The sequence below is a fragment of the Cygnus atratus genome, chromosome 3 (assembly GCF_013377495.2).
Source record: "Cygnus atratus isolate AKBS03 ecotype Queensland, Australia chromosome 3, CAtr_DNAZoo_HiC_assembly, whole genome shotgun sequence".
NCBI lineage: Eukaryota > Metazoa > Chordata > Aves > Anseriformes > Anatidae > Cygnus > Cygnus atratus.
In genome coordinates, this window is record NC_066364.1 from 52080023 (window position 1) to 52102016 (window position 21994).

General features: G+C 39.2%; 1 protein-coding gene across 3 annotated transcripts in view; it reads left to right on the plus strand.

Annotated features, from left to right (window-relative positions):
• Positions 1-21994, plus strand: part of DSE (dermatan sulfate epimerase) — a 35106-nt gene that overhangs the window by 4355 nt on the left and 8757 nt on the right. For 2 of the 3 annotated variants that reach the window (XM_050710011.1, XM_050710012.1), the window contains exons 2-3: positions 6702-7170; positions 19701-19954. In XM_050710011.1, the coding sequence (XP_050565968.1) occupies positions 6755-7170; positions 19701-19954 (670 nt within the window). In that variant the 5' untranslated portion in view covers positions 6702-6754. Of the gene's footprint in view, positions 1-6701; positions 7171-19700; positions 19955-21994 lie in introns of those variants that run through there. The other variant, XM_035538904.2, reaches the window with a different exon arrangement.

Genomic DNA, 21994 nt, shown 5'->3' on the forward strand with positions numbered 1-21994 from the left:
TGAATGAAGGTCCATTATCACAATAAGCAGGAAAGTTTAAAACTGTTCATTGTACACGGTGGAGGTGAACAATAAGCCAGGGGACTTAAAACTTTTACAGATATTTGGAGGAGTAAAGACCGAGGTTAATAAAGAAGTATTAGTTGGAAAAGAGGATAGAAACTAAGGTCAGAGCTGGAAACACCAGTGTTAGTATCAGAAGTCTCTGGTGCTGTAATCGGTCACCTGAAATGTGAGGAAGCTCCGTGGCGTGCAACAGTTTGAGTAGGCTGGATTAATCAAAAAGAGGAACTTCATTTTGACAGCAGTAAAGTTGCCTCTCCCCTTTTACATGTATGAATAACTTTTTTCTGTCCTTTATTTGCACCTCCTGCCTATTGGCAGTCATGCTCCGAATGTTTTGCAGCTTTTCCTGTGCGCTGTAATTCTGCTTGATCCATGCGTAGATCACAGTAACCTCAAATAATCTCTTCCTTTGCTTACTTCCCGCTGTGAGACACTGTTTCACTTTTAGCTGGTGGACTGCCTTCATTGGAATCCTTCTGCATGGTTTCTGATACCCTGAACCCAAGTGTTTACACGCTTCCAGACAGCTGAATGGGTCTGCTTGCATGGGCCAGAAATAGCTTTACTTCTTAGCAGCTGCCAGATTAATTGTCTTTCACAACCCAAATTGTTACAGGAACTTTTGTTCTGTTTTTCTGCACTGTCTATTACAACAATAGTCCTAGTCCCTAAAAGCGTCCTACATTCTATAACAGTTTAGCAGAGGGACGAGTGGTTTGCAGATTGACCTCTGGGACATCAGTGGGTGGGATAGTGGAGTTAATATTTTCTTTTGGCCTATAGGAAGATTCTCAAACTTTCTTTCTTTAGCGCTAGCTTCTGTGAAAGCTATTTTTAATTATCTAAATGGCGTTTTACAAATTATTTCATCTTGGGATAAGATAAAAAAAAAATGCTGTTGCTCTAAAGGAGATCTTTCAGTGGTAATTCAAAGTTTTATGTCTTTGATGGTAAAAGTGACTGAGCTTTCATTTCATCCACTGAGTGTGGATGCCTTAACAGGCATGTCTGTACTAGTTGGGAATGAGTGCCTTTATGGTTCTGTATATCAAAATTACTTATTCATTCTGCATGGTGAAGTGTATGGAATAAAAGGTCCCAGTAAGAGTTAAGAATAGTAATATTAGTGCAACCAAAACATTATTGAGAAAGCATTTGTGTGGTGGAATAAACTATAAAATAGCAGACAATTCCAAATTCCCAGGCTATGGTTTGGGCATGCAGACAATTTAAATCTTGTCTTCACTTGAGGCAGAGAAAAGGTTATGCATTCAGTGTATGTTAATTTATATATGCGGTAGTAAAATAGACAAGAAAGATTGTAAATGAAGGGAATAAGCAGATGAAGTTTCCACAGCAGATAACTTACATATCCTACTGTAAACTTATAAAAATATTTTGTAGTTACTGTTCTGTCTGTAGCACAGTGTAGAATGAGTGTAAGCCATTGTTCTCAAAGAATGATACTCACACAGCTCTTTACTGTGCTAAATAGATCCATTGAATTTTGCACTTAGATCAAAGGACAGGCACAAGTTTAAATCTTGACTGCTGACATGATGTCATATATTGATAATTAGTTTAGGAACTGGTTCTTTCTGGTTGTCTTTATGATTTTCACAGTACAGCTGTTATTCAGATATGAGCTGATGTGAAGCTTATTTTAAGGTATTTCAGATCATTTTAGAACAAGTGTAAAACAAATGCATGGGTACCTGAGCTATACATTCTTTATTGTAGATTTGATTCAGAATCATATTTGAGACTTCAGTATATAAGCTTTTAAATACTTTTGACATTATGTAATCGCAATGTAGCGTATTTCTCATAGTGGAAAAAATCAGAGGAAGAAGTGAAGTAATGTCCCCTGGTGGTTAAGGTCATAATAGGTATTTTCAAGTTGAAAGCAGTGATTCTACACATTCCCGGCATTTTCACTGGAGAGACAGATAGAAACTGGTTTTATCCAACTGCTCAGAAGTAGGCTGGAGGAAGGACTCCCAACTGCTCTTGTCCTGGAACGTGAGGTTCTCCTGCACCGGTCTCCAGCCCAGCTGCTTTGAAAGGGACTTGGAGTACTTGCTGATGTGGGAACTGCATAGCTTGGGAGTTTGGACACCAGATTTGTTGTGATTGCTGCAGCACAAAGTTTATACTTTTCTTGGTCCCGCTGTGCTGCCTAATTTTGCGCTCGGATTCTTCTATGAGTCAGTAGGAACTGAATGGCAACATACAGGAATTGGTTTCTATTGATGCTTTCACTCTGTGTTTTCATGGAGTTAGTCTGCATTGTTTTGTCCTTAAATGTTATCGGATTCAGTAGGTGACTTGGTTGCTCTCTTGTTTTTAAATACGTTTGCAAAATATTCCGATCAGTGGTAAAACTGACAAAATAACTCAATTGCTATAAGCACTGTGGTTTTAAAACATCACTACTTATAACTGATAAACTCAGTTTTATAGATGCTGGTCCTCCACCATGAGGTAGAGGAGGGCCCATGGCCTCCGTGGGTGTAGGTGAGGCAAGAGCTCTGTGCTGTGACAGGCGTTCCCGGTGGGACTGAGTGGACAGGTGTGGTTTGTATGTGTCCCAGCCGTGGCTCTGGGGAAGTGCTCTCATACAGAAACCTGAATAATCCATGGTGTTGCAATGCCTTCTGTTCATGGAAATTTTAATCACCAGCAATCCCAAACACTACCTTTTCTGGTGTTGGATGTACAAGTTGATGAGACCACCATTTGAGAGGTGACGCATGGACTGGTCTCAGAGATGGTACCAGAGACACCTGTGACTTCTTTCTTTTAGGAAGTGATAAGTGTTGCCCCAGCAAAAATCATGCACAAAGTATAGTGCTCTTCAGAACTGATACCACAGAAAACCAAGGTTCTCCAAATGGCTTATTTTTTTTTAGTGTTCCACAAGAAGAGCAGATTGCTTCGAGGATGGCTGTGCTGGCTGGTGGTCCCAACCACACTGTTCTTTCTCCACTCCCCCTTCTCCTGCTCCAACCTTCTCGCTGCTGGAGCTGTCTTTCATTGCACAAGTAGCTGGAGTAAACAGGGCCTAGGTTTTCCTTTAAACAGTGTTTATTTGGTGAACCTACTGTGTATATACCAATGTCCAGTTCAATTAGTAGCATTAGTTTAACAATTCCTTTTTTTTTCTCCAGTTGAACATCCACTCTTTAATGCAGTTTGGGAGAATTGAAATAGTTAAGATTTACTCTGTTTTTTCTAGAATAAATGGTGTTCTTTACTGTTAGTTTCTGCTCGCAATGGAGTGGAAATCATGCCAAATGCTCTTTCAGTCTAGGACTGAGTGACAACCTTTCAAAGCACATGGTATATTAACATTTTCTTCTGTGGGCAAGCATCCTTCACTCTCCTTATTTTTAATACTTTATCAGGTTGCGGTTTCCAAACTGAATAAAAGAACAGTTTCAGAAAAGGTTGAGTTGCTTGGTAAAGTTTTTCTTGGAAGATGCAGTTGGTAATGATGTAGTGTAATATGAGAACAAGAAATTCTTTTAACTTAAAAAAAAAAAAAAATAGTATTGTGAGTGAGATTTAAGCGATCAGAAAGCCCAAGCTCCTTTACTTTTGTGCCCCGTGTATTGAACAAACTTGTTGCAGTTTCGCTCACAACTGGTAAATTGGAGTTTATGTGGCAGTTATCTATCCATGTTTGGGTTCACCTAAGCTATGGAGATAATTGGATTTCATATGTATGTTTCGAAACAGTGCTGTATTTTTCTTCAGGTTTTAGTATGCAAGTTAGTTAACTATGGAAACATCAAAATATGGAGTTCAACACACAAAGTATGCATTCTGCTTTGGTGGTTTGGGGTTATTCTACCCTCCAGGTACATTTATACCATCATAATGAATTTTAGATAGTCCCTAAATGTTACTGGTTTTGGTCAGATCCTCCTGTTGAAGGTGCTTTGGTTCTTTTGTAGTCTGTAGCCTCTCCCACCTGCTAATTTTTGAAGTGGTTTTGGAGATGTCTTATAAACCAGTTTAGCTTCTAAACAACTACAGAAGTGAGGAAGAACGAACATACCCCTTAGCCCTGTGGAGTTGCTGGGACCAGTCAGTAAATCAGTGCAGTGTGTGGTCAGGTCTGGTTCTAGTCAGGGAAGTCCTAAATCGAGTGTGTGGTTCAAGGCAGTTTAGTTTCTTCTAATCCCTTTGGGGCTGGTTTGTCTGGGCTGCCTGTAAACACGTAGTCTGTATTTCCTTACTATCTGGCTGATAGTGGGCATCCACACTTCTATTATGTTTGTAGCTTTGTGATTCTTATTATTAATTTTCCTGGTCCTGCTCTTAAGGACATGACAGCTGAGAAAACGTAGAAATCTGTCTCTCCTCACCCTCTGTAGCATCACTGTGGCCATACTCATGCCATCCTGGGTCCTCACCTCGGTCATTGCCTCCATGTGGTTGTAGCTGGTGCCTCCACAGAGGTTTGCATGGGAAGGAAGGTGGACTCCTTATTAGCTACCTTCTCCAGCCACCAGTCTTGTGGTGCTGAACCCTGCAAAGTTGTGTATCAGGGCTCGCTGGCCTTACCAAATTGCTGCCGCCATGGGCTGTTGTAGGAAGGACACTGGTATGATTTGACCATGAATAAGTAAGAATGACGTTGTAGTCTTGCTTTTGTCACTGTCTATTGACTTTTCCATACCGTCATTCTGTATATGCTGGTTATGAATATATGATATACCCATTTTCCAGTTATCCTATTTTTAGGCCAAACACTGTGGTTTGGTGGTTGCCTCTAATATACAAGGTAAAAAAAAAAAAATAAGGTATTGTGTTTTAAACATGATGTGCTGGTCTGGCAGCTTTTTAGCTCCTTCATTTCAAAATATACTGTTGTATGATTTCATTATTTACAGATGAGGATACCAATGGGCTAGAGTCTGTTTGGATAAACTACAGTGCATGTTTCTTTGTGTGTGCATATGTGGTGAGAGGATATGTAGACATAGTAAAAGTATTACCAACTAAACCACTCTTTGATCTGTGTAATGTGTCCTGTAATGGTTGGTTTATATCCAAAAAAGGGCAAAACTTACCTGCAAAATGCATTAGCATGCTGTGAAAATGTCATCTTCCATTACTCTCTGTTAAAGCAATTATGCTATGCACTGTAATGCAAAAAAGTAGGCAGTTATAGAGTACAATATTATTTTTACCCTAAGAAGGAATGCACGAGAAAAGATGTACTTCTTGGCTAAAATTACTTTCTCCCAAATTAATTTTAGGAGCTGAACATGGACGACTAGAGGGTCTGTGTACCCAGTGGTTGTTGAGGGACCCAGTCCAACAAGGTTATCTTGTTGTTTGTGCATGTATTAATGACATTGTAGAATCAGGATGTGGGTCTCTAAATAAGGTTTCAGCAGCCTACATTTCTGTTAGGAAATTTTGGCATCTATATGTTCAGAGCGATGAGGAGAAATAAAAGGTTGTTTTGTACTTCAGCTTCTTAAGAGTTTTATTACTGAATCCTATGAAACAAGTTTTCCATGGAAAAATGATTTCGTTATTGTTTTTAGGTTTTCTTTCTATTTCTCTTTTTAATAATTGAAAACTACTGTTCATTATTTACATAAAACTGTCTCTCTTGGGTCTGCTTTCTGTAACCTTTCCCCTGTGAAGAATTTGAGGAATTTGCTGGCTTTCCTCAGGGGGATCCTGGCCATGTTTTATCTGAGACTTCAGGCTAGATAGTTGGTATTTCTTTCGAAGTAGCTTACTATGTTTAAATACTTGCATTTAACCTCAGTATAGATTTGTCATTTGAGCACATTTTGAGAAGCTGTGTATGTAGGAAAAAATGTACTTTAACCTTCAGCCTTCTTGGTAGCTGGCCGTAAATCTCCAAATGCAAAATGGTGAGCCCCTTAGGAAAAAAAATAATACAAAATACCTAAATGCCCTAGAGGCTAGGTATTTCAGCTGTTTTTCTAAGGTTCGGCCTGTTTCTTTTTCTCTTTTCTTTTTGTCATGTTGGATATTATTATTATTATTGAGGTGATAGTGGTTTTGGTTTTTTTGAGACTGTGGTTTTTTTGTTTTTTTTTTAAGTAAGGACGTGTCAGAACTGGAGGCCCTGAGCACAGTATAAAATGACCCCTGCGCAAACTCCAGCATTCCACATCCTTCGTTCTCCAGCTGTTAACATCAGCCAGTGCAGCACGCAGGCTTGGCTGCTGCTAGCACCATCTCAGTGGCTGTCTCCACGCCTCCTTCCTTCCCTCCCTGCCTTCTCTGCTTGCCAGTACAGTCAGCAGTGCTTTGAATTAGGCACTGCTGCAATTACTTGAAATCTTGGTGAGTTCAGAGCACCAGAGATGTCAGTGTGTTCATTTGCCTTGTATCAGCTACTGGAGGGAAAGACGTGGGAGGGATAGGCTTTCTGCAAAGCATACAGGCTTTCCTTTAGGATAAATTGCTCAGTAGGTGTTTTGTCTGGATGATTCATATAGAAATGATTTGAAAGCCAGTTGGACAATCCATTATTATTATTTTTTAAGTCTAGATGGAATCATATTTCCTAGAAAGCATCCTTAATTATATTGCCTCACAGATTATTTTTCTAACTCCTTCACATCTGTCTTCCATAGGATATTTCAAAGATGGTTTGGCTCCCACTGGGGCTTGGAGATCTGATGCCACAATGAGGACTCACACACGAGGAGCCCCAAGTGTGTTTTTCATACACACAATTTGCTTTGCCTTTGCCTTCGGAGCCAGGGAGAACCCGGATGCAATGGTTCCTTTTGTCAACGCCAACTACGACAGCTACCCCATGCTCTACTTTTCCAAGGGGGATGTGGAGGGTCTGCGTCTCCAGGCAGCCACCACGCACCGGCACATTGCGGCTCGGCTGATTGAGGCAGTGCAAACAATGCTCTCCAATCCCCTGGAGTACCTGCCTCCCTGGGACCCGAAGGAGTTCAGCGCTCGGTGGAATGAAATTTACGGCAACAATCTTGGGGCCCTGGCAATGTTCTGCGTGCTCTACCCTGACAACATTGAGGCCATCGGCATGGCCAAGGATTACATGGAGAGGATGGCAGCTCAGCCTAGTTGGTAGATTTTTGTCTTTTCTTTTTTTTTTAAGTTGCTGTTCTTACTGTATATACTGCTTGCAGCTGAAAGAGTGAGTTGGATGTGTGAATGACTTGAATTATTTCAGTTGACATTCACTTTGACAGTAACTAACTTGCTGAATGCATTTACCCTCGTCTGGACCAGTGGTGCCACACAGCTTTTGACCCTCACTGTAACTGTCCTGTTGTAAATTGATGCTAAGAGAAGGGGCAGGGCCCTTTGTGTGCCATCCCAACTGCTATAAAGTTTAAAAAATAAAAATAAAAAGTCACAAACCACCACAGATCAGAAGCCAGAGTTTCACATCTGATTTGTAGTGAGAAATGCTGAAAGTGCTTTTCTTTTCTTTTCTTTTTTTCCAGACTTGTACATTTCCTTTGGGTAATATTTCCTTAGAAAGAATTCAGGAAAGGTATCATTAAGTGTAGGTACAAGTGACTGAGTTTCCTCAGTCAAGTGTTTTATGAATGCTCTAATATCTGTCTGAGCTTCAAAATGTGCAGCATACAGCTAGATAAAAACATAACACAATGGGTGAACAATTGGCTGGCAGGTAGGGCTTAAAGGGTTATGGTAAATGGGGCTGCATCAGGCTGGTGGCCAGTCACCAGTGGGATCCTCCAGGGCTCCATTTAAGGGCCAGTTCTTTTCAATGTTTTCATAAACGACTTGGATGTAGGACTAGAAGGTGTTTTTTGAGTAAGTTTGCTGATGATACTAAACTGGGAGGAGTTGTTGACTCTGAGGGTGGAAAGGCCTTGCAGAGAGATCTGGACAGATTGAAGAGCTGGGCAATCACCAACTACATGAAGTTTAACAAGAGCAAGTGCCAGGTCCTGCACTTGGGACAGGGCAACCCTGGCTATACGTACAGACTGGGCGACGAGACGCTGGAGAGCAGCCCCGCAGAGAGGGATCTGGGGGTTGTGGTTGATAGCAAGTTGAATATGAGCCAGCAGTGTGCCCTGGCAGCCAGGAGGGCCAACCGTATCCTGGGGTGCATCAAGCACGGCATTGCTAGTTGGTCGAGGGAAGTGATTGTCCTGCTCTACTCTGATCTGTGTGGCCTCACCTCAAGTACCGTGTGCAGTTCTGGGCACCATAGTATGAAAAGGACGTAAAACTGTTGGAGAGTGTCCAGAGAAGGGCTACAAAGATGGTGAAGGGCCTAGAGGGGAAGACGTATGAGGAGCGGCTGAGGTCACTTGGTCTGTTTAGCCTGGAAAATAGGAGGCTGAGGGGAGGCCTCATGGCGGCCTGCAGCTTCCTCATGAGGGGAGCAGAGGGGCAGGTGCTGAGCTCTGCTCTCTGGTGACCAGCAACAGGACCCGAGGGAATGGAGTCAAGCTGCGACAGGGGAGGCTCAAGCTAGATATCAGGAAAAGGTTCTTCACCCAGAGAGTAGTTGGGTACTGGAACAGGCTCCCTGGGGACGTAGTCATGGTACCAAGCCTGTCAGTTTAAGAAGCATTTGGACTATGCTCTTAGTCATATGATCTGAATTCTGATTTTTGTGTAGACCTGTGTGGAGCCAGGAGTTGGACTTGATGATCCTTGTGGGTCCCTTCCAACTCAGGATATTCTATGATTCAGGCTTGCATCTCTGCTTTGCCACACAGTTCTTCTCCTTAAGACTTACTAGGATATGATAAAAATAGTTGTCTATGTAAATACTTTAATACAACTGCTTGAGTATCTGGCATTTTGATGGCCTGGATAAACTTCACTTGGATGTGAGTTGTTATACATGAGTTACTCTGTCCTTGCCCACACTCTCTCTACAGCAGCAGAAGTTAACATTCTCTCTGTATGAGTGAGTCTAACAATTGAAACCACAAAGTTTCTCTCCTTCTCCTCACCTCTCTTTTTCATACCTACCAGCAATTTGTCTCCTTCCCCCCTCCCCTCAGGCAGCTGCATTTCTCCTACCCACTAGCAGCAGCTGCTACTTCATGCACCTTGCTGACTGTGCCCCAGGTTTGCTGCCACTGTGAGGAGGTCAGAGGATGGAAATAGGGATTTTGTCGGAACAGGGGCTTCTGCCCATGACAGTTAGCTCTAGCTAGAAAGGGACACCATATCCCTCCAGCAGTGGCAACTGCTGTCCTACAGCTCTGTGGTGGCAGCAGCTCACCAGAAGTCTGAGTCAGATTTCAAGTCAGCACAGGAGGAAGCGTTAGCTGTTCAAGCAGTATTCGTTGCTCAGACCACTACTCCCTACCATCTCTGGGGAAAGATCAACTAGGAATGTCCTCTAAATGGCTTCCAGCCAAGGCCCTTCATGGGAAATATGCTGGATTGATCTAGCATGACTTGGGATCTGTATCATCCTGATAGGCATTATTTAAAAGGTGTCATAGTGTTGTGGTTCCCCTGTACCACGTATTAAGCTGTTGAATGCTACAGAAATTCATGGACTAGAAGAAGAGTGGTGGGAGGGAGAAGGGTTGCAGTAGGTTTAAATTGCTTTTATGTTAAGGAAGAGAGGACACATGAGAGTTAGGAAGAAAAGTAGTGGCACAAAAGGATGTTGTTTGGTTCCAAAATTTTCCAAAATTGAAAATTGCCATCCAAAATTGATGCATAGCAATACAAACCCTCAGTCTTACCTTCATTTCACCAGATAGCCTGGGAAGCAACCTGTAGAACTGCCTTTCCCCTGGCACGCCGGCAGACTGACAGCTGTCCACAGGTGAATCCCAGAATGTGTGACCATCTCCAGTAGGACCTACAGACAGCTCCAAACTCATCACCTTCCTCCCTAGTTTCATTGCTCACGCTCACTGTGGGTAGTGGAAATATGTAGCTACACAGCCATCTGTCACTGTTTTAGTTGAACAAGATGCAGACACGTTGTTCAGCAAGCAATAAAGGTCTAATCAAGGTTCTGTGTGTAGACAATAGGGCTGGGGTGAACTGTCCTTTGTATAACCTCCAAACATGTCTAGCAGTCAGCTTTTCAAATGTTGTAACAGAAACAGGGACCTGTTTTCCAATCATGTTTCTCCCCATTGAACTTATGGCTGAAAATGCTGTCAACATGGAGTTCACACTATCTCCATCATTGATGGTAGTCATATATCACAGAATTACAGAATGGGTGAGGTTGGAAGGGACTTCTGAAGATGCTCTAGTCCAACCCCCTTGCTGAGCAGGCTCACCCAGAGCACATTGCGCAGGATGGCATCCAGGCGGGTTTTGAATATCTCCAGAGAAGGAGACTCCACAACCTCTCTGGGCAACCTGTGCCAGTGCTCTGTCACCCTCTCGGTAAAGAAGTGTTTTCTCATATTCAGCTGGAACCTCCTGTGTTTCAGTTTGTGCCCGTTGCCTCTCATCCTGTTGCTAGGCATAACTGAAAAGAGACTGGCTCCATCCTCTTGACACCCTCCCCTCAGATATTTATACACATTAATGAGATCTCCCCTCAATCTTCTCTTTTCCAGGCTAAACAGGTCCAGTTTTCTCAGCCCGTCCTCATACGACAGGTGCTCCAGTCCTCTAATCATCTTTGTAGCCCTCCTCTGAACTCGCTTTGGTAGTTCTATGTCCCTCTTGTACTGAGGAGCCCAGAACTGTACATTCCTGTCCCTTGTCCAATGGTGGTTTTCAGGAAAATTGTAGGTGTGTAACATCCCTGAGGCATGTGTTGCTATGTCTGGCTTTGCTCAAATAGGTCAACAGGTTCAGAAGCTGAAGGAGTGGACAGACAGATTTCATAAATCTGTTCTTCCCAAGCAATGCAATTTAAAAAGTACCAGAGAAACACTTTACTACACACACTTCTCCACTTAAGATAAAACTAGGAGAACAAACACTGCACTTATGAGCTTTTGCATGATCGCTACTAGCAGGCAATTAGAAGTTCTGGAGATAAGTCCTGAATAAGACTGGCTGTGAACATTTCTTGCAGTGTTGCAGAAATGGAACTATTAAAAAAATTTGTTCAGTCTATTTTAGTCATGCTTAGTTCCTCTCAGACTTTGAGGAAAAAATTATTCTGGCTGATAAACTAAGACTATTGTCCTTATTAAATGATTTGAGGTAAACATGCTCTTAACAGGAGGGTGGAAGGAAGGACGTGTTTTCATGATGCTCAGGTTTACAGCCTTGAATGTTGTGAGACTCATCTGCCAAAACCACTTATGCCAGCAGTAAAGAGGGTTTGTCTGGAGATGTATCAGTAAAATAAGTAAGTCTGGAGAAACCTTTTTCTTCTGATACTTCTATAATGTAGGTGCCTAGAGTGCCATGTAAATTGCTCTAAAAATTACTTTTTATCTCTGAGGAATAATCAACATGTGTTAGCAAGTTAGATCTGGCTCTCATATACATTACTTCTTGGCAACTTGATCCTTTCAAGAATATAATCTGGATTTGTTTTTGACTTTTGCTGAAATGGCATTGACTTTAAAATAACTCTGGAATTAAAAAAAAATGTTGATTGAGTTTCCTCTAATTTTCATAACAGTCATAAATAAAATTTAAACCTTGCTAGAAAAGAAGAGTATATTTTGGTAGCATGTGCAGTAGTTGGATAGATCACTGGTTATTTGTCCAAGAATGTCAAGAGATCAAGGAGACTGACATTCTTAAATCTCATCTTTATGTTAGTGAGTATAGTCCAAATATAGTTCAATATTATCACGACACAGATAATATAAAGTTTACTGATAATTGATGCATGCTTCGAATGGGCATGTAATTAAGCACTTAGGTCTTTTCTCTACTACTGTGATAGTCAGCATATATCACATAATAAAAGACACCCTTAATTGAATTCCCATCCGTGTAGGCTAACAGAGCTTGAGCTGTTTGTCATAACAACCGCTGTTGATAGTCATGCTGCTCATAACAGAGCATCCATAATTGCTACATCCTGGAGTAGGTTTACATTTTAAAATAAACAAAGGGTCAATGGCTAATAGCTAACTATAATAATCATCTAAATAATATGGGAACAGACTATGTTTTGAAGGTTAGCAAGAGCAGGGAAATGTAGTGCATTAACGTTTCAATGAAAATAGATGAATTTTTACTGTTAAAAATTAAAACCTAGTGTTAAATAACTTGCTTGGTCTTCCTGTGATTCAATAACTAAATGCTGTCTAAAAACTTGTCTTTATTTAAGCCATATTATCTTATTTTACAGAGAGCAGAGGATATAGGTCAGTTTTCTGGCATTTTATCTCCAACTTGCCTCTTGAACACTCCCTACCAGACACGCATTATTGGCCGAGGGGATCTGCACTAGTGATTTTTTCCATATGCCGTCTTGGCCTCTTCCAGCACTGAGTAAAGGGATGTAATTAGAGTCACACATCATGCAGAAATAAGAGTCCAGTCAGATTTTGTATTTTGGACAAAGCAGTGAAAAAGTTTCTTCTTTACTAAGCGTGTTGTACAAACAAATACCTCAGAAGCTCACAAATTCTGCACCCTTTTCACAGAGGTATTTCCCTCTTTAGAGTTTCTAGACAAGGAATTTCTGTGTTTTGTTTTTGGGGGGGGCACATATTTCACACACCCATTTTTTGAACACAAGTATGTTACCAATGTACAGTAAGGTGTAGGATTTGACAGCAAGCCTGACTTCATGGGGTTTCACATTGGAGATAATTGCGGTCAAGCACATGCAAACATTCCAAGGAAATAGCAGTGAGGAAATAAAAACTAATAGGAGGCTTCGGCATAACAACTTTTTGGCCCTCCCAGTGTTTCTTGTTAACCAGCAATCCTGTAGCCTTCTGTTAGTCCTTGTTTATTGAAAGTATCGGAGTATGCCGTAGGACTGTTGCTGATAGTGTCCAGATAGTGCTCAGTGTAGAACAACATGAATTGTAAAGTAAAAGATACACAAATACAAATACTTAAATGTGTAGATAAATGTACAAATAAAATCCATTCACATGTGCTAAGTTGAAATCGAGTGAGGCTCTATGCTGACAACACAAATTTAGCACATCTGTTTGAGTCCTAATAATAACCATCAGGCACATTCAAAGAATTTTGAGAAGGGTTTTATAAGACTGTAGAATAGAAATTAGTATATAAGAAGCCTGGAGGAGGATGCTGAGATAGTCTCGTACAGGGAGGAAGAAAATGTAGGGTAGGAGGATTAATTTGATATCTGGAATATTTATTATTTTAGTAAGTGAAATATCAAACCCTTATGTTGTTTTTTTTTTATCTTTTTCATGTGTAGCATTTAAAAACAGAAATTGTACATGTCTGTGAAATTGACTTGTGAATTGTGGATGTCTGGCTAGCTGAAGTTTGAAGAGTTTCTCCTACATTTTCTATTTTAACGTATGGTTCCAGCTAGGTTTTCTAGGAGATAAATTGTTACTGAAGTTCTGTGGTGACTACAGGGAGCTCACATGCCTGATATAAAAATCCTCTGCAATGAGAGCTAGAGGTAATCTAGAAATAATAACATAACTAAATTTCTGTGTTTGCTTTATGTGGTACTGAGAACTACCAAAACAGATTTGGTTCTTGTTTATTAATTTGTCAGCGTAGAAGGATCATGGTTGACACTAAGAAAGAGCCAAGTTTGAAAGGGACTGTCTTATGATCAAAGACAAAACTGATCGAAAATGATTTGAAAGCAGCTTTAGAAGCTGTAGAATGATGGTTATAAGCCCATAGGGAAACATGGAGAAAGAGAGGATAGACAGTAGCTGAAAGTTTCTAAAGGAGTAAAATTGTAGTTGCCTCCTCAGCACCTAAGTTGTATAACCCTACTTTTATAATAAGCTCTTAGACAACATTTTTCAGAAGTATTATATGTTGTCATTTTTTTTTCTGGTATAAATTTAAACTTTTATATCTAAGCACCACTTGTCTGCTTATGAACTGAGCTGAAATAAGCATGAGTGGGTCTCAGTGACTGCTGTTGAAACACGGCTGATAAAGGGATAGGAGCAAACTTGTTATGTTTTACCTTAGACACAGGAAATATAAATCATCAGTTTTTCAAGGACTTAAAAAAAAAAAAAAAAAAGCTCTTAGTATTTTTATGGTTGCAAATGGCTGAGCACTTGAGTTGTGCAGATAATATGGCTTTTGCTCTGGTGGCAACCAGAAAAATGTTGGAACAGTGAAAGCTGAGATATTGTTTTGGATGGAAGAGAATTTTTCAAGGATTTTCTTTCAAAAAAAAAATTGGACAACATTGTTCCGATAGTGAACAAAGTATTCAATTTAAGCACAAGAAAATATTTTGTTTTAGAGACTTTCTAAGAAAAATACTGGACATTGAGTCTAGTTTATAAAATAAATGCTGGTGGTCTCATTTCCCTTGGTGGTTATGCTTCCTCTTGGTATGTATGCTTCCTCTGTTCAAGAAAGAATATTTCCTTTGCCTGATTGAAGGTTTAAAGCTGTATCACCTACTCCCAGAAGTGGGTCAGAACAATAGCAAGGTTATCTGGAGTTCCAGGGTGTTGATGTTGACGTTGGCATTGGCAAGTCTGTACAGTTATGCAGTTGGCCTCAGGACTGAGAGCTCAGTTGGCACTATTACATGCCACATTTGCATCCACGCTTGACATTTAGCATGCATTAAGCTCAACCATGCTGTTACCTAGCTACTATGTCTAAGATGGGTTACATCTAAATGTACTAAAGGGATGTCCTTGGACTAATTTTCAGCTGTAAGCCTTCTGAATAGAGCCCTTATTCATTTGCCTTTGCATCTACCTAATGCGAGTGAGAGTTCCAGTACTGTGGTTTCTGCCATGCTTCCTCCAATCATTAGCTTAATCTGCCCTCAACCTCCAAGTTATTCTGCAGTAAGTAATTTGTCATGGGGAAGTTTGGAGCATTAAACTTCAGGATGTGGATTACTTGCGTAATATATGTGTCAGGATGTGCTTAGTGCTTCATTTTGCAGTCAGCTATGCCATGTTATTTATTGATACGGAGGCTGGAGATCAGATATCACAATACCCAGAAGGGTATTGTATTTCTCAAGTTAGAGCATGTTATATTCCTATTTACTTCAATTTGTTTTTAAGAATTGGATACAAAGTGAAGGAAAGCTGATTCTAAATATCCCATAGGCCATGATCAAGGACCTCACTTTAAGTGGGAGAATTGCTTGTCTTAAATCCGGCCTTGAACTGGACAGACAGTATATTTTTTTTCCTCTTGGCTTACATTTCTTAGAGAAATTATAATACTTATGGTTTTGATCATGCAGTAGTTATTAGTAGAGAGAAATGAGGGAATAATACAAAAAACAATTTCTACTGAAAGAAAAGACATTAGCAACTTTAGTGGTATTGTCAAGAAGTGGTGAGGTTGTGGTAATCTTACCATGATTTTTCTTGGTGGTGTTTTTGTTTCAAGGAGACAGGATATTGATTTTTAATTTCTATGCAAAAAGGTGGTATATATGCCATTAATCTTGGACAGTGCAGTGAACTCATGGTGGTTCTTGACAGCATAAACTGATGACTGAAGAACTGAACCATAATCATCTTCAGGTTTGTTGTTCATTATAGAAGGTGGCAAATCTAACACACACACCACCTTACGCTATGCTAAAGTATTCAAAACATGTAGGAAAACCCCATTACTTACATAAAACCTTATCTGTGATCCCTTCGTTTCTCTACAGTTTCCTCGTGGAGGATCTACCTCAAAGTCAATGTTTAAAATAAAGTAACAAAAATATTTTAAACAAAAAAAGTTAAAGTTGTGGGTTGGTATTAGATGATCTTTAAGGTCCCTTCCAACTTGAGCCATTCTATGATTCTATGAAAGAGAACTAAACAGAGCAACCCAGGCATTTGTTTGCAACTAAGTAGTTGTTCTGCACTAAAGAATCCATTGTAGACTTTTTTATTTAGTCTGGATCTCTGGATTTTTTTTTACTTTTTTTTATTTTTAACATCTGATACCTTTAAAAGACAGGAGAGGCTGGCAACAGCACTAAAATAAAGGTTGCCTGCTGCCCTCAGACACAATTAATTGCTAAGCTGAGGTTCGTACTGGCTGATGTTTTTTTAGTCTAGATAGGATTAGAAAAGAGCTGTTTTCAGCATGTTTTCACCCATCTTTACTTGTATTAATACAAACAACTTTAATATTTCAGAACAGAGTAGTTCATAATAGCCTTGAAAACTTTTGTCACAGACCATGCTCATTGCAGGCCTGTGGTACCATGCTTTCCCACGGCTTATCAGCCAGGCAGTTTACCACATCTGACACTGGCGATCTATTTGAAATATGAGAGCACAATTTAGATACAAAAAGCGTTTAATGCTTACTACTTGACCATTCTTGAGAATCATTTTACACAATGTTTAGTGTACATTGCTTGATTCCATTGAAATGAAGTTAATGGAGGCACACTGATTTATATCAGCTAAATCGCTGTTACTTACAAGGGAAGTTCATTTTAAGAACAGATGTTGGCTGTAAGCTTTGTATGTTTAGAAATAAGTGTATTTAAATCATCATGTTTGGTTTTCCCTGTTACTTGCATGCATCTCCTCTGTTAAATTTTATTTACTTACTATACAGAATTGCAATTTGATGGAAGTAATTACAAAATTATTTCGTCTAAACCTGAGGGGGTTAACTATAACAATGTGTAGGCTTAGGAAGCCCAGCAGGAGGTGATTTTTTTTGTTTTTTTCCCACTGAAAGATTTGATTTTTCTTGTTGCTGAAGAAGTCAACTTAAATGCAGTCATCAGCTTATCCTTTCCTGTGTAGAGCATTTTCTATTTTATCAGAAATGTTGCCACAGACATTAACGCACAATCTTATGCTATAGAATTTGATGCTGGGTTGTGCTCAAAACCAAATACAAAGTTAGCAAATATCAAGCCAAATAACAAGGAAATTTACAATAAATCAGTTCTATTGTCAAATCCCATTTCAGATGAAGTCGATAAAGACCATTAAATGGCTTTTAACACATTCTAATTAGCAGTTTATATGTTGTTACAAGGATACTGAAATCTGAATTTAATGTTTTAAATCAAATTATTTCGTTATTCTTTCCTTCCCCTAATGTATAGCTTAGCCTCAAGCACATGCTAATTGTTCTATTCTAAGGTCTTTAAAGTCATATTTCCTGTTCCCATTTGAACTCTGATCTATGAATGTGCAAAGGTTTGGTGAAAAGCAAAATTAAAAGTACTTTGCAAATTTGGGTTCATGATATAGCTGGTCAGAGATAAGGGTGTTATGTATATCCAGCATAGAATAGAATTTCATTTTTACATATATGTCTAATTACATTTTAAGAGTTTTTCCAATTATATCCAAAGATGAAAAAGCAGAAATCATAGAATCATAGAATCAATTGAGATTGACAAATGACCTGTTAACTGAGATTTTCAATTTTTGTGCCTCCATGGCACAGTATAAATATACCTGGCGACTGGGAAGACTTGCTTGCCTAGTTCAGTTATGTTTTCTTCTAGTTCATCTGGAAGTATGGAAATAATGAGCACCTCGGTAAAGCATGTAAGTGTTTTGGCCTACAGGTCTGTAATTTTTTTCCCACAACAACTAACCCAAAACATAAATATGAAATTTTACTATACCTGGCTGGAAGCCTTTGTTGATGAGTTCAGAGTTTGAACCAGAAGCAAAATGATAGATAAATTTTCCCAACAGCAGACACCAAGAATGTAATGTGGTTATGGAGAAGATGAAAAGTAAATTTTGAGAACTTTTTTCCTGATGCTTTGGCTGATGTTACCACAGCTTTAGCTGTCTTAATATTGTTCACAACCTTGTTCACAATAAAATCATCTAGCCTAGTAAAAATCCTGGTTCAAAAAAACGCCACATTTTGCTGTTCAAGTAATACCGAATGAGTTCCTGTATTTAATTTAAAATCCTTGAGATAATGATTTCATTTAAGAAAAGAAAAAATGAATGTATAACTTCACCCAGCAGAAGATGGGATTGAAACTGAGAGAAGGTTTCCTGTGCAATGTGCGCCAGGTGACCCTGCTTGGCAGGGGAATTGGCCTAGATGATCTCAAGAGGTGCCTTCCAACCTCAACCGTTCTGTGATTCTGTGAAGGTGAACACTTAAATTGTTGGAAACTCAGCTAATCAAAAAGCCTGTGGAGGTTTTTCTTACATACAGTTATGAAACTGCCAAGGTCATTTGAGTTCTTCCAATGGAGTTAGATGTATTGAAATAAAAGTTAAGGGTTATTTTCCTCACTTGTAGACCATGTGTTTTACCATAGTTGCACTGCACTAGGCTGATATTCATAATTTCTGGTTCATTTATGTATTTTGAATGCAAATAAGTGCTCCTAAAGTTGAATGAGGAGTTTTTTGTTTGTTTGTTTGTTTGGGGGGAGGGGGGTTGTTTGTTTAAGATCTTGTTAATTTGGTATTTATCTGTTCACACTTCTGCTTATACAAATCTGGGAAGAAACTGTATTTATAGAATCACAGAACAGCTGCAAGGTACACATCTTCATGGGTACAACACAGTTTCCACTGATTACTGTAGGACACTATCTTATCTCAACAATTTAAAATAATTTAAAATTAATTTCCGTAGTAGAAAATTTTTGCAAAGTGTGTGAATGAAGAGAACAACCATGAAAGTAACTGGTAATTGTTAAGCTTATCAAGTTTTTTCTTTTTTTTTTTTTTTCCACTGTGTATTCCTTCACATTTCCCTTTTATGTAGGACTATAACCTGAAAGTATTCTTTGTACTGAAAAGCTAAAGTCTTTATTAGCCTATATATGCTTGACTTAAGAGAAATATTTGTTCTGTGCTGCCTCTGCCTTTGTTATAAATTTTCTTGGTAAAAATTTACTGTTTTGCTAAGTTCATTGTAATTATTTCATACAAGCAGGTAGTTCCTAGAAAACATCTTTGAGTTATGGCATCATTTTACTTATTTTTATGTTAAATGCTGGTTTTTTAATGATATGAAGTATGCTAATTTGAGCTGTAGTCATGAAAGTAATTTTCATCATCTCTACTTCTATCCTTTCATGTGTTTGTGAAATTAAGAAATAGCATTGTGAGTTATTGTATTGTTGCTTTAAAGACAGCTTCAGTCCCATCGTCATCATTTAGTAATTTGTTAACATTCAACTGCTTTGGAAAAGAAAAAAGATTCTTACAGATTTTTGGAAGAGTATAAACTATGGGATATTACTTTCTCACAAAAATGCTGTGAATCTTTTTTCAGATAAATAGATTCCGTTTCTGTGCAATAAATATTCTGCATACCTATTTCTCTTAGCAAAACCCAGAATATTGCAAGCCCTGCTTTAGTATTTAAAGATATAATCTTTCTAATATAATTAAGGAGGTTTGAAGCTTACTATTGTCCATACTTAGGAGAGACTAAAATGGTCTCAGAGACATGGTAAGTAGCTTACTACTGTGTCAGCATGAGTTGCCTAACTTCAGAGATGTTAAGTCATACACACCTCACAGTATGGTAATGTAGAAAAATAAATAGGTGAAACTTAATTAATTGGCATCTTTCTTTATTGACAGGCTAGTGAAGGATGCCCCATGGGATGAGGTCCCTCTTGCTCACTCCTTAGTTGGCTTTGCCACTGCTTATGACTTCTTGTACAGCTATCTTAGCAAGACTCAACAGGAGAGATTTCTTGAGGTAATTGCCAATGCCTCGGGATATATGTACGAAACATCATACAGACGTGGATGGGGTTTCCAGTACCTTCATAACCACCAGCCTACCAACTGTGTGGCCCTGCTGGCTGGAAGCCTGGTTCTGATGAATCAAGGTATGTGCTAAATCGGGAATGCTTTTCTACAATGCATCAACTCACTGCACTTTCTGCATTAAGCGCTCAGCATCTATGGCAGCCAACTGCGAAGGTTTACTGCTTTGTGTGCTTTGAGAGCTCAGCTGTATTGGGTTTGCTTGTGTGCTGCTTAGAAAAATGCGATTTACAGAATAGAACAAAAGTCTGTGGGCAGATGTACAAGGTATAATATATATGTGTTATAGCTGGATATATAAATGTAGCTATCCAACTGTTTTTGGATTTCTTACCTCACTGTTGGTAATAATTAACACTTCACTCGTGTAGTGTTGCCAGTCCAGTTTTTTAGGGCTGATTATCAGCTCAGAGCTTGTTCTAATGCCTGTGGGCAGTCTGCCATTGCTCCCTCAGAGCTATGCACTTGGTCTCCTTGCATAATGCATTGAGAAGGTCAGTACTCAGAAACACCCTACGCTCTGAGCTGGGAGCCAGGCAATAGGATCAGCTGGCATTTTGACCAGGACTTCTGTCCTGTCTCCCCTGAGATGGTTGCAAAGCTGTACCTTGATCCACTCACAGACCACAGCTCCAGACCTTTCTTTTCAGCATCCTTTGCTAAGCAGAGGAGCAGGACTTTACCTTTTTTCCCTTTAAGCGATGCTCTTGCAAGCCACAGCGTTCCTCTGAGATTTCTGTGCCAGGTACCATCTCCCCCTTTGATTTGGGAACTTAAACCCATCCTACGCAGTCTCCAGATGAATACTCTCACCAGTTGTTTTTGCCTGCTCTACATGCTCTTTTGCCTCTCCTGCTGTTTAAGTGATGCAGAGTGTAAAGGACAATGCAAGTCATGGAGTCAGAGGGAAAGAGCAGGTGAGAAATCCTGGCTTTAAAACCCAATGGTACTTTGGCTGAGAAGTAGAAATCATGGAGCCAGCTCCTGCTTATAAGAATGTGTCAGTATTTTATCAAGTTTTTATTTATGTGCTAGACGTATTTTGAAGACATGACACCTGATGGAAGTACTTGATGCAAATCAAGGAAAATCTAGTTTCTGGATGCTGATGGTATTGCCAAGCTGTTCAGCCCTGCTAAGTAAGCAAGGGCACATCTGCACACTGTTGGGCTTTCAGACACCCAAAGAATGTGTTTCAAAAAAAATGTGGCACCTACTGTGTTTGAGGGGGCTCATCTTTTTGTTAAGAACTTGTCATAACAAATGCATTCACTAATGTGTGTATGCTAAAAAGCAGGAAGGGTATACATAGAAATTATTCCCTTTCCTCCTATCTCACTTTCCACAAATTGAAGACTAAGATTACCATGTTTATTCAGTGGGTTTTGCTAAATTCTTCATAATTCCATTCTTCCCTGATCCTCCGTTATTGCAAAAAGCTGGCAGTTTACAAGATGACTCTGCTTTTCATTAGAGTATAGACAGAAGTATGCTTCGTGCCAAACAATGATAACATCAGTTAGGTAATATTTGTTTAACCAAACTTCATATTTTGGGGAAAAAAAATAAAATGCAAATTCAGTAACACTTGAGCAATTTAGAAATAGTGCAGATATTTCAAACGAAAACAGTTCAAAACATCCAGACTGTATATTTCTAAATGAAACATCAATTGCAGCTTTTTTTTTTAATGGAAATTTAAATGAAGTTTCTTTTTTTGGTCTAAAATGATTTTTTTGAAATGTTTTCTTAAAAATTCTTATTCTGAGATGAAAGACTTTCTTAAGGAGAAAAAAAAAGGGTGGGGGTGGAAGGAGATAGGGAGTAAATAAGTTCTTCCTGTATCAGATTCAAAGCAATTGTAAATAGCGTATCACAGTGTAGACCTTTTTCCCAAAAGGTTTGAATGCCACCTAATAATTTTAAGCACTGTACTCAGCTAATCAAGTAGGCAGAGGCTAAATAGCGAGCTTAAAGACATGTAAACATTGATATAGGACTGAAAAATGAAACTAATTGAATTAAATTCTAGGCACCCACGTATATTAAAGCTTTTGCAGTTAAAATAAACACTCAAATATTCTGAAAAGAGTCTTGTGTAA